At 65.3% G+C, this 11092-nt stretch overlaps 1 protein-coding gene across 1 annotated transcript; it reads right to left on the bottom strand.

Annotated features, from left to right (window-relative positions):
• Nucleotides 1-38: 38 nt before the first annotated feature.
• LOC113090752 (filaggrin-like) lies at nucleotides 39-9278 on the bottom strand (the record flags this gene model as incomplete). The annotated part of the gene is made up of 1 exon (XM_026256335.1): nucleotides 39-9278. A coding segment is annotated over one exon (9240 nt), but the record flags the coding sequence as incomplete, so codon positions are not given.
• Nucleotides 9279-11092: the final 1814 nt, after the last annotated feature.

The raw sequence follows: 11092 nt of genomic DNA on the forward strand, positions 1-11092 counted from the left end.
CCTGTGTTCGCCGTTCTCTGCCCCCCCTCCTGTTCGGCTTCCCTGCTCCCGCTTGTCCGTTTCCCGCTTTCTGCGTCCCGTCCTGCTGCCCTCGTGTTTCTGTTGCCCTGCCGTGCCCTCCCGCCCCCTGCTCCCCCGCTTTTCTCTCTCTTCGCTCCCGCTGTTTCCTTCCGTCTTCCGTGCCCCTCTTGCCCCTGCCCGCTTCTGTCTTCTGCCGTCCCTGTTTTCTGCCCTGCTGTCCGCCCGTTTTTCCTGTGTTCGCCGTTCTGCCCCCCCCTTCTGTTCGGCCTTCCCTGCTCCCGCTTGTCCGTTTCCCGCTTTCTGCGTCCCGTCCTGCTGCCCTCGTGTTTCTGTTCCCTGCCGTGCCCTCCCGCCCCTCTGCTCCCCGCTTTTCTCTCTCTTCGCGCCCGCTGTTTCCTTCCGTCTTCCGTGCCCCTCTTGCCCCCTGCCCCCGCTTCTGTCTTCTGCCGTCCCTGTTTTCTGCCCTGCTGTCCGCCCGTTTTCCTGTGTTCGCCGTTCTCTGCCCCCCCTCCTGTTCGGCCTTCCCTGCTCCCGCTTGTCCGTTTCCCGCTTTCTGCGTCCCGTCCTGCTGCCCTCGTGTTTCTGTTCCCCTGCCGTGCCCTCCCGCCCCCCTCTGCTCCCCCGCTTTTCTCTCTCTTCGCGCCCGCTGTTTCCTTCCGTCTTCCGTGCCCCTCTTGCCCCCCTGCCCCCGCTTCTGTCTTCTGCCGTCCCCTGTTTTCTGCCCTGCTGTCCGCCCGTTTTTCCTGTGTTCGCCGTTCTCTGCCCCCCCCTTCTGTTCGGCCTTCCCTGCTCCCGCTTGTCCGTTTCCCGCTTTCTGCGTCCCGTCCTGCTGCCCTCGTGTTTCTGTTGCCCTGCCGTGCCCTCCCGCCCCCTCTGCTCCCCCGCTTTTCTCTCTCTTCGCGCCCGCTGTTTCCTTCCGTCTTCCGTGCCCCTCTTGCCCCCTGCCCCCGCTTCTGCCTTCTGCCTCCCCTGTTTTCTGCCCTGCTGTCCGCCCGTTTTTCCTGTGTTCGCCGTTCTCTGCCCCCCCCTCCTGTTCGGCCTTCCCTGCTCCCGCTTGTCCGTTTCCCGCTTTCTGCGTCCCGTCCTGTTGCCCTCGTGTTTCTGTTCCCCTGCCGTGCCCTCCCGCCCCCCTCTGCTCCCCCGCTTTTCTCTCTCTTCGCGCCCGCTGTTTCCTTCCGTCTTCCGTGCCCCTCTTGCCCCCTGCCCCCGCTTCTGTCTTCTGCCCTCCCCTGTTTTCTGCCCTGCTGTCCGCCCGTTTTTCCTGTGTTCGCCGTTCTCTGCCCCCCCCTCCTGTTCGGCCTTCCCTGCTCCCGCTTGTCCGTTTCCCGCTTTCTGCGTCCCGTCCTGCTGCCCTCGTGTTTCTGTTCCCCTGCCGTGCCCTCCCGCCCCCTCTGCTCCCCCGCTTTTCTCTCTCTTCGCTCCCGCTGTTTCCTTCCGTCTTCCGTGCCCCTCTTGCCCCCCTGCCCCCCGCTTCTGTCTTCTGCCGTCCCCTGTTTTCTGCCCTGCTGTCCGCCCGTTTTTCCTGTGTTCGCCGTTCTCTGCCCCCCCCTCCTGTTCGGCCTTCCCTGCTCCCGCTTGTCCGTTTCCCGCTTTCTGCGTCCCGTCCTGCTGCCCTCGTGTTTCTGTTCCCTGCCGTGCCCTCCCGCCCCCTCTGCTCCCCCGCTTTTCTCTCTCTTCGCGCCCGCTGTTTCCTTCCGTCTTCCGTGCCCCTCTTGCCCCCTGCCCCCGCTTCTGCCTTCTGCCGTCCCCTGTTTTCTGCCCTGCTGTCCGCCCGTTTTTCCTGTGTTCGCCGTTCTCTGCCCCCCCCTTCTGTTCGGCCTTCCCTGCTCCCGCTTGTCCGTTTCCCGCTTTCTGCGTCCCGTCCTGCTGCCCTCGTGTTTCTGTTCCCTGCCGTGCCCTCCCGCCCCCCTCTGCTCCCCGCTTTTCTCTCTCTTCGCGCCCGCTGTTTCCTTCCGTCTTCCGTGCCCCTCTTGCCCCCTGCCCCTGCTTCTGCCTTCTGCCGTCCCCTGTTTTCTGCCCTGCTGTCCGCCCGTTTTTCCTGTGTTCGCCGTTCTCTGCCCCCCCCTCCTGTTCGGCCTTCCCTGCTCCCGCTTGTCCGTTTCCCGCTTTCTGCGTCCCGTCCTGTTGCCCTCGTGTTTCTGTTCCCCTGCCGTGCCCTCCCGCCCCCCTCTGCTCCCCCGCTTTTCTCTCTCTTCGCTCCCGCTGTTTCCTTCCGTCTTCCGTGCCCCTCTTGCCCCCTGCCCCCGCTTCTGTCTTCTGCCGTCCCCTGTTTTCTGCCCTGCTGTCCGCCCGTTTTTCCTGTGTTCGCCGTTCTCTGCCCCCCCCTTCTGTTCGGCCTTCCCTGCTCCCGCTTGTCCGTTTCCCGCTTTCTGCGTCCCGTCCTGCTGCCCTCGTGTTTCTGTTCCCTGCCGTGCCCTCCCGCCCCCCTCTGCTCCCCCGCTTTTCTCTCTCTTCGCTCCCGCTGTTTCCTTCCGTCTTCCGTGCCCCTCTTGCCCCCCTGCCCCCGCTTCTGCCTTCTGCCGTCCCCTGTTTTCTGCCCTGCTGTCCGCCCGTTTTTCCTGTGTTCGCCGTTCTCTGCCCCCCCCTCCTGTTCGGCCTTCCCTGCTCCCGCTTGTCCGTTTCCCGCTTTCTGCGTCCCGTCCTGTTGCCCTCGTGTTTCTGTTCCCCTGCCGTGCCCTCCCGCCCCCTCTGCTCCCCCGCTTTTCTCTCTCTTCGCGCCCGCTGTTTCCTTCCGTCTTCCGTGCCCCTCTTGCCCCCTGCCCCCGCTTCTGTCTTCTGCCGTCCCCTGTTTTCTGCCCTGCTGTCCGCCCGTTTTTCCTGTGTTCGCCGTTCTCTGCCCCCCCCTCCTGTTCGGCCTTCCCTGCTCCCGCTTGTCCGTTTCCCGCTTTCTGCGTCCCGTCCTGTTGCCCTCGTGTTTCTGTTCCCCTGCCGTGCCCTCCCGCCCCCCTCTGCTCCCCCGCTTTTCTCTCTCTTCGCGCCCGCTGTTTCCTTCCGTCTTCCGTGCCCCTCTTGCCCCCCTGCCCCCCGCTTCTGTCTTCTGCCGTCCCCTGTTTTCTGCCCTGCTGTCCGCCCGTTTTTCCTGTGTTCGCCGTTCTCTGCCCCCCCCTTCTGTTCGGCCTTCCCTGCTCCCGCTTGTCCGTTTCCCGCTTTCTGCGTCCCGTCCTGCTGCCCTCGTGTTTCTGTTGCCCTGCCGTGCCCTCCCGCCCCCCTCTGCTCCCCCGCTTTTCTCTCTCTTCGCTCCCGCTGTTTCCTTCCGTCTTCCGTGCCCCTCTTGCCCCCCTGCCCCCCGCTTCTGCCTTCTGCCGTCCCCTGTTTTCTGCCCTGCTGTCCGCCCGTTTTTCCTGTGTTCGCCGTTCTCTGCCCCCCCCTTCTGTTCGGCCTTCCCTGCTCCCGCTTGTCCGTTTCCCGCTTTCTGCGTCCCGTCCTGCTGCCCTCGTGTTTCTGTTGCCCTGCCGTGCCCTCCCGCCCCCCTCTGCTCCCCCGCTTTTCTCTCTCTTCGCTCCCGCTGTTTCCTTCCGTCTTCCGTGCCCCTCTTGCCCCCCTGCCCCCGCTTCTGTCTTCTGCCGTCCCCTGTTTTCTGCCCTGCTGTCCGCCCGTTTTTCCTGTGTTCGCCGTTCTCTGCCCCCCCCTCCTGTTCGGCCTTCCCTGCTCCCGCTTGTCCGTTTCCCGCTTTCTGCGTCCCGTCCTGTTGCCCTCGTGTTTCTGTTCCCCTGCCGTGCCCTCCCGCCCCCCTCTGCTCCCCCGCTTTTCTCTCTCTTCGCGCCCGCTGTTTCCTTCCGTCTTCCGTGCCCCTCTTGCCCCCTGCCCCCCGCTTCTGCCTTCTGCCGTCCCCTGTTTTCTGCCCTGCTGTCCGCCCGTTTTTCCTGTGTTCGCCGTTCTCTGCCCCCCCCTCTGTTCGGCCTTCCCTGCTCCCGCTTGTCCGTTTCCCGCTTTCTGCGTCCCGTCCTGCTGCCCTCGTGTTTCTGTTCCCCTGCCGTGCCCTCCCGCCCCCCTCTGCTCCCCGCTTTTCTCTCTCTTCGCGCCCGCTGTTTCCTTCCGTCTTCCGTGCCCCTCTTGCCCCCTGCCCCCTGCTTCTGCCTTCTGCCCTCCCCTGTTTTCTGCCCTGCTGTCCGCCCGTTTTTCCTGTGTTCGCCGTTCTCTGCCCCCCCTTCTGTTCGGCCTTCCCTGCTCCCGCTTGTCCGTTTCCCGCTTTCTGCGTCCCGTCCTGCTGCCCTCGTGTTTCTGTTCCCCTGCCGTGCCCTCCCGCCCCCCTCTGCTCCCCCGCTTTTCTCTCTCTTCGCGCCCGCTGTTTCCTTCCGTCTTCCGTGCCCCTCTTGCCCCCCTGCCCCCGCTTCTGCCTTCTGCCGTCCCCTGTTTTCTGCCCTGCTGTCCGCCCGTTTTTCCTGTGTTCGCCGTTCTCTGCCCCCCCCTCCTGTTCGGCCTTCCCTGCTCCCGCTTGTCCGTTTCCCGCTTTCTGCGTCCCGTCCTGTTGCCCTCGTGTTTCTGTTCCCCTGCCGTGCCCTCCCGCCCCCCTCTGCTCCCCCGCTTTTCTCTCTCTTCGCTCCCGCTGTTTCCTTCCGTCTTCCGTGCCCCTCTTGCCCCCCTGCCCCCGCTTCTGCCTTCTGCCCTCCCCTGTTTTCTGCCCTGCTGTCCGCCCGTTTTTCCTGTGTTCGCCGTTCTCTGCCCCCCCCTTCTGTTCGGCCTTCCCTGCTCCCGCTTGTCCGTTTCCCGCTTTCTGCGTCCCGTCCTGCTGCCCTCGTGTTTCTGTTCCCTGCCGTGCCCTCCCGCCCCCTCTGCTCCCCCGCTTTTCTCTCTCTTCGCGCCCGCTGTTTCCTTCCGTCTTCCGTGCCCCTCTTGCCCCCCTGCCCCCGCTTCTGCTTCTGCCGTCCCCTGTTTTCTGCCCTGCTGTCCGCCCGTTTTTCCTGTGTTCGCCGTTCTCTGCCCCCCCTCCTGTTCGGCCTTCCCTGCTCCCGCTTGTCCGTTTCCCGCTTTCTGCGTCCCGTCCTGTTGCCCTCGTGTTTCTGTTCCCCTGCCGTGCCCTCCCGCCCCCTCTGCTCCCCGCTTTTCTCTCTCTTCGCGCCCGCTGTTTCCTTCCGTCTTCCGTGCCCCTCTTGCCCCCTGCCCCTGCTTCTGCCTTCTGCCCTCCCTGTTTTCTGCCCTGCTGTCCGCCCGTTTTTCCTGTGTTCGCCGTTCTCTGCCCCCCCCTCCTGTTCGGCCTTCCCTGCTCCCGCTTGTCCGTTTCCCGCTTTCTGCGTCCCGTCCTGTTGCCCTCGTGTTTCTGTTCCCCTGCCGTGCCCTCCCGCCCCCTCTGCTCCCCCGCTTTTCTCTCTCTTCGCGCCCGCTGTTTCCTTCCGTCTTCCGTGCCCCTCTTGCCCCCCTGCCCCTGCTTCTGCCTTCTGCCCTCCCCTGTTTTCTGCCCTGCTGTCCGCCCGTTTTTCCTGTGTTCGCCGTTCTCTGCCCCCCCCTCCTGTTCGGCCTTCCCTGCTCCCGCTTGTCCGTTTCCCGCTTTCTGCGTCCCGTCCTGTTGCCCTCGTGTTTCTGTTCCCCTGCCGTGCCCTCCCGCCCCCCTCTGCTCCCCCGCTTTTCTCTCTCTTCGCGCCCGCTGTTTCCTTCCGTCTTCCGTGCCCCTCTTGCCCCCTGCCCCCTGCTTCTGCCTTCTGCCCTCCCCTGTTTTCTGCCCTGCTGTCCGCCCGTTTTTCCTGTGTTCGCCGTTCTCTGCCCCCCCCTTCTGTTCGGCCTTCCCTGCTCCCGCTTGTCCGTTTCCCGCTTTCTGCGTCCCGTCCTGTTGCCCTCGTGTTTCTGTTCCCTGCCGTGCCCTCCCGCCCCCCTCTGCTCCCCCGCTTTTCTCTCTCTTCGCGCCCGCTGTTTCCTTCCGTCTTCCGTGCCCCTCTTGCCCCCCTGCCCCCTGCTTCTGCCTTCTGCCGTCCCCTGTTTTCTGCCCTGCTGTCCGCCCGTTTTTCCTGTGTTCGCCGTTCTCTGCCCCCCCCTTCTGTTCGGCCTTCCCTGCTCCCGCTTGTCCGTTTCCCGCTTTCTGCGTCCCGTCCTGCTGCCCTCGTGTTTCTGTTCCCTGCCGTGCCCTCCCGCCCCCTCTGCTCCCCCGCTTTTCTCTCTCTTCGCGCCCGCTGTTTCCTTCCGTCTTCCGTGCCCCTCTTGCCCCCCTGCCCCCGCTTCTGCCTTCTGCCGTCCCTGTTTTCTGCCCTGCTGTCCGCCCGTTTTTCCTGTGTTCGCCGTTCTCTGCCCCCCCCTTCTGTTCGGCCTTCCCTGCTCCCGCTTGTCCGTTTCCCGCTTTCTGCGTCCCGTCCTGTTGCCCTCGTGTTTCTGTTCCCCTGCCGTGCCCTCCCGCCCCCCTCTGCTCCCCCGCTTTTCTCTCTCTTCGCGCCCGCTGTTTCCTTCCGTCTTCCGTGCCCCTCTTGCCCCCTGCCCCCTGCTTCTGCCTTCTGCCTCCCCTGTTTTCTGCCCTGCTGTCCGCCCGTTTTTCCTGTGTTCGCCGTTCTCTGCCCCCCCCTTCTGTTCGGCCTTCCCTGCTCCCGCTTGTCCGTTTCCCGCTTTCTGCGTCCCGTCCTGCTGCCCTCGTGTTTCTGTTCCCCTGCCGTGCCCTCCCGCCCCCTCTGCTCCCCCGCTTTTCTCTCTCTTCGCGCCCGCTGTTTCCTTCCGTCTTCCGTGCCCCTCTTGCCCCCCTGCCCCTGCTTCTGCTTCTGCCCTCCCCTGTTTTCTGCCCTGCTGTCCGCCCGTTTTTCCTGTGTTCGCCGTTCTCTGCCCCCCCCTTCTGTTCGGCCTTCCCTGCTCCCGCTTGTCCGTTTCCCGCTTTCTGCGTCCCGTCCTGTTGCCCTCGTGTTTCTGTTCCCCTGCCGTGCCCTCCCGCCCCCCTCTGCTCCCCCGCTTTTCTCTCTCTTCGCGCCCGCTGTTTCCTTCCGTCTTCCGTGCCCCTCTTGCCCCCCTGCCCCTGCTTCTGCCTTCTGCCCTCCCTGTTTTCTGCCCTGCTGTCCGCCCGTTTTTCCTGTGTTCGCCGTTCTCTGCCCCCCCCTTCTGTTCGGCCTTCCCTGCTCCCGCTTGTCCGTTTCCCGCTTTCTGCGTCCCGTCCTGCTGCCCTCGTGTTTCTGTTCCCCTGCCGTGCCCTCCCGCCCCCTCTGCTCCCCCGCTTTTCTCTCTCTTCGCGCCCGCTGTTTCCTTCCGTCTTCCGTGCCCCTCTTGCCCCCTGCCCCCTGCTTCTGCCTTCTGCCCTCCCCTGTTTTCTGCCCTGCTGTCCGCCCGTTTTTCCTGTGTTCGCCGTTCTCTGCCCCCCCCTTCTGTTCGGCCTTCCCTGCTCCCGCTTGTCCGTTTCCCGCTTTCTGCGTCCCGTCCTGTTGCCCTCGTGTTTCTGTTCCCCTGCCGTGCCCTCCCGCCCCCCTCTGCTCCCCCGCTTTTCTCTCTCTTCGCGCCCGCTGTTTCCTTCCGTCTTCCGTGCCCCTCTTGCCCCCCTGCCCCCTGCTTCTGCCTTCTGCCCTCCCCTGTTTTCTGCCCTGCTGTCCGCCCGTTTTTCCTGTGTTCGCCGTTCTCTGCCCCCCCCTTCTGTTCGGCCTTCCCTGCTCCCGCTTGTCCGTTTCCCGCTTTCTGCGTCCCGTCCTGTTGCCCTCGTGTTTCTGTTCCCCTGCCGTGCCCTCCCGCCCCCCTCTGCTCCCCCGCTTTTCTCTCTCTTCGCGCCCGCTGTTTCCTTCCGTCTTCCGTGCCCCTCTTGCCCCCCTGCCCCCTGCTTCTGCCTTCTGCCCTCCCCTGTTTTCTGCCCTGCTGTCCGCCCGTTTTTCCTGTGTTCGCCGTTCTCTGCCCCCCCCTTCTGTTCGGCCTTCCCTGCTCCCGCTTGTCCGTTTCCCGCTTTCTGCGTCCCGTCCTGTTGCCCTCGTGTTTCTGTTCCCCTGCCGTGCCCTCCCGCCCCCCTCTGCTCCCCCGCTTTTCTCTCTCTTCGCGCCCGCTGTTTCCTTCCGTCTTCCGTGCCCCTCTTGCCCCCTGCCCCTGCTTCTGCCTTCTGCCCTCCCCTGTTTTCTGCCCTGCTGTCCGCCCGTTTTTCCTGTGTTCGCCGTTCTCTGCCCCCCCCTTCTGTTCGGCCTTCCCTGCTCCCGCTTGTCCGTTTCCCGCTTTCTGCGTCCCGTCCTGCTGCCCTCGTGTTTCTGTTCCCCTGCCGTGCCCTCCGCCCCCCTCTGCTCCCCCGCTTTTCTCTCTCTTCGCGCCCGCTGTTTCCTTCCGTCTTCCGTGCCCCTCTTGCCCCCCTGCCCCCTGCTTCTGCCTTCTGCCCTCCCCTGTTTTCTGCCCTGCTGTCCGCCCGTTTTTCCTGTGTTCGCCGTTCTCTGCCCCCCCCTCCTGTTCGGCCTTCCCTGCTCCCGCTTGTCCGTTTCCCGCTTTCTGCGTCCCGTCCTGTTGCCCTCGTGCTTCTGTTCCCCTGCCGTGCCCTCCCGCCCCCTCTGCTCCCCCGCTTGTCTCTCTCTTCGCGCCCGCTGTTTCCTTCCGTCTTCCGTGCCCCTCTTGCCCCCTGCCCCTGCTTCTGCCTTCTGCCGTCCCCTGTTTTCTGCCCTGCTGTCCGCCCGTTTTTCCTGTGTTCGCCGTTCTCTGCCCCCCCTCCTGTTCGGCCTTCCCTGCTCCCGCTTGTCCGTTTCCCGCTTTCTGCGTCCCGTCCTGCTGCCCTCGTGTTTCTGTTCCCCTGCCGTGCCCTCCCGCCCCCCTCTGCTCCCCCGCTTTCTCTCTCTTCGCTCCCGCTGTTTCCTTCCGTCTTCCGTGCCCCTCTTGCCCCCTGCCCCCTGCTTCTGCCTTCTGCCTCCCCTGTTTTCTGCCCTGCTGTCCGCCCGTTTTTCCTGTGTTCGCCGTTCTCTGCCCCCCCCTTCTGTTCGGCCTTCCCTGCTCCCGCTTGTCCGTTTCCCGCTTTCTGCGTCCCGTCCTGCTGCCCTCGTGTTTCTGTTCCCCTGCCGTGCCCTCCCGCCCCCCTCTGCTCCCCCGCTTTTCTCTCTCTTCGCGCCCGCTGTTTCCTTCCGTCTTCCGTGCCCCTCTTGCCCCCTGCCCCCTGCTTCTGTCTTCTGCCCTCCCCTGTTTTCTGCCCTGCTGTCCGCCCGTTTTTCCTGTGTTCGCCGTTCTCTGCCCCCCCTTCTGTTCGGCCTTCCCTGCTCCCGCTTGTCCGTTTCCCGCTTTCTGCGTCCCGTCCTGTTGCCCTCGTGTTTCTGTTCCCCTGCCGTGCCCTCCCGCCCCCCTCTGCTCCCCCGCTTTTCTCTCTCTTCGCGCCCGCTGTTTCCTTCCGTCTTCCGTGCCCCTCTTGCCCCCTGCCCCTGCTTCTGTCTTCTGCCCTCCCCTGTTTTCTGCCCTGCTGTCCGCCCGTTTTTCCTGTGTTCGCCGTTCTCTGCCCCCCCCTTCTGTTCGGCCTTCCCTGCTCCCGCTTGTCCGTTTCCCGCTTTCTGCGTCCCGTCCTGTTGCCCTCGTGTTTCTGTTCCCCTGCCGTGCCCTCCCGCCCCCCTCTGCTCCCCCGCTTTTCTCTCTCTTCGCGCCCGCTGTTTCCTTCCGTCTTCCGTGCCCCTCTTGCCCCCTGCCCCCTGCTTCTGCCTTCTGCCCTCCCCTGTTTTCTGCCCTGCTGTCCGCCCGTTTTTCCTGTGTTCGCCGTTCTCTGCCCCCCCCTCCTGTTCGGCCTTCCCTGCTCCCGCTTGTCCGTTTCCCGCTTTCTGCGTCCCGTCCTGCTGCCCTCGTGTTTCTGTTCCCCTGCCGTGCCCTCCCGCCCCCTCTGCTCCCCCGCTTTCTCTCTCTTCGCTCCCGCTGTTTCCTTCCGTCTTCCGTGCCCCTCTTGCCCCCCTGCCCCCTGCTTCTGCCTTCTGCCTCCCCTGTTTTCTGCCCTGCTGTCCGCCCGTTTTCCTGTGTTCGCCGTTCTCTCCCCCCCCCTTCTGTTCGGCCTTCCCTGCTCCCGCTTGTCCGTTTCCCGCTTTCTGCGTCCCGTCCTGTTGCCCTCGTGTTTCTGTTCCCCTGCCGTGCCCTCCCGCCCCCCTCTGCTCCCCCGCTTTTCTCTCTCTTCGCGCCCGCTGTTTCCTTCCGTCTTCCGTGCCCCTCTTGCCCCCCTGCCCCTGCTTCTGCCTTCTGCCTCCCCTGTTTTCTGCCCTGCTGTCCGCCCCGTTTTTTCCTGTGTTCGCCGTTCTCTGCCCCCCCCTTCTGTTCGGCCTTCCCTGCTCCCGCTTGTCCGTTTCCCGCTTTCTGCGTCCCGTCCTGCTGCCCTCGTGTTTCTGTTCCCCTGCCGTGCCCTCCGCCCCCCTCTGCTCCCCCGCTTTTCTCTCTCTTCGCCCGCTGTTTCCTTCCGTCTTCCGTGCCCCTCTTGCCCCCCCTGCCCCCTGCTTCTGCCTTCTGCCGTCCCACTGTTTCTGCCCTGCTGTCCGCCCGTTTTTCCTGTGTTCGCCGTTCTCTCCCCCCCCCTTCTGTTCGGCCTTCCCTGCTCCCGCTTGTCCGTTTCCCGCTTTCTGGCGTCCCGTCCTGTTGCCTCCGTGTTTCTGTTCCCTGCCGTGCCCTCCCGCCCCCTCTGCTCCCCCGCTTTTCTCTCTCTTCGCGCACGCTGTTTCTTCCGTCTTCCCGATGCCCTCTTGCCCCCCTGCCACCTGCTACTGCCTTTCTGCCCTCCCCTGTTTTCTGCCCTGCTGTCCGCCCGTTTTTCCTGTGTTCGCCGTTCTCTGCCCCCCCCCCTCCTGTTCGGCCTTCCCTGCTCCCGCTTGTCCGTTCCCGCTTTCTGCGTCCCGTCCTGTTGCCCTCGTGTTTCTGTTCCCCTGCCGTGCCCTCCCGCCCCCTCTGCTCCCCCGCTTTTCTCTCTCTTCGCGCCCGCTGTTTCCTTCCGTCTTCCGTGCCCCTCTTGCCCCCCTGCCCCCGCTTCTGTCTTCTGCCCTCCCCTGTTTTCTGCCCTGCTGTCCGCCCGTTTTTCCTGTGTTCGCCGTTCTCTGCCCCCCCCTTCCTGTTCGGCCTTCCCTGCTCCCGCTTGTCCGTTTCCCGCTTTCTGCGTCCCGTCCTGTTGCCCTCGTGTTTCTGTTCCCTGCCGTGCCCTCCCGCCCCCCTCTGCTCCCCCGCTTTTCTCTCTCTTCGCGCCCGCTGTTTCCTTCCGTCTTCCGTGCCC

This window comes from Carassius auratus, unplaced genomic scaffold, assembly GCF_003368295.1.
Source record: "Carassius auratus strain Wakin unplaced genomic scaffold, ASM336829v1 scaf_tig00059652, whole genome shotgun sequence".
NCBI classification, from domain to species: domain Eukaryota; kingdom Metazoa; phylum Chordata; class Actinopteri; order Cypriniformes; family Cyprinidae; genus Carassius; species Carassius auratus.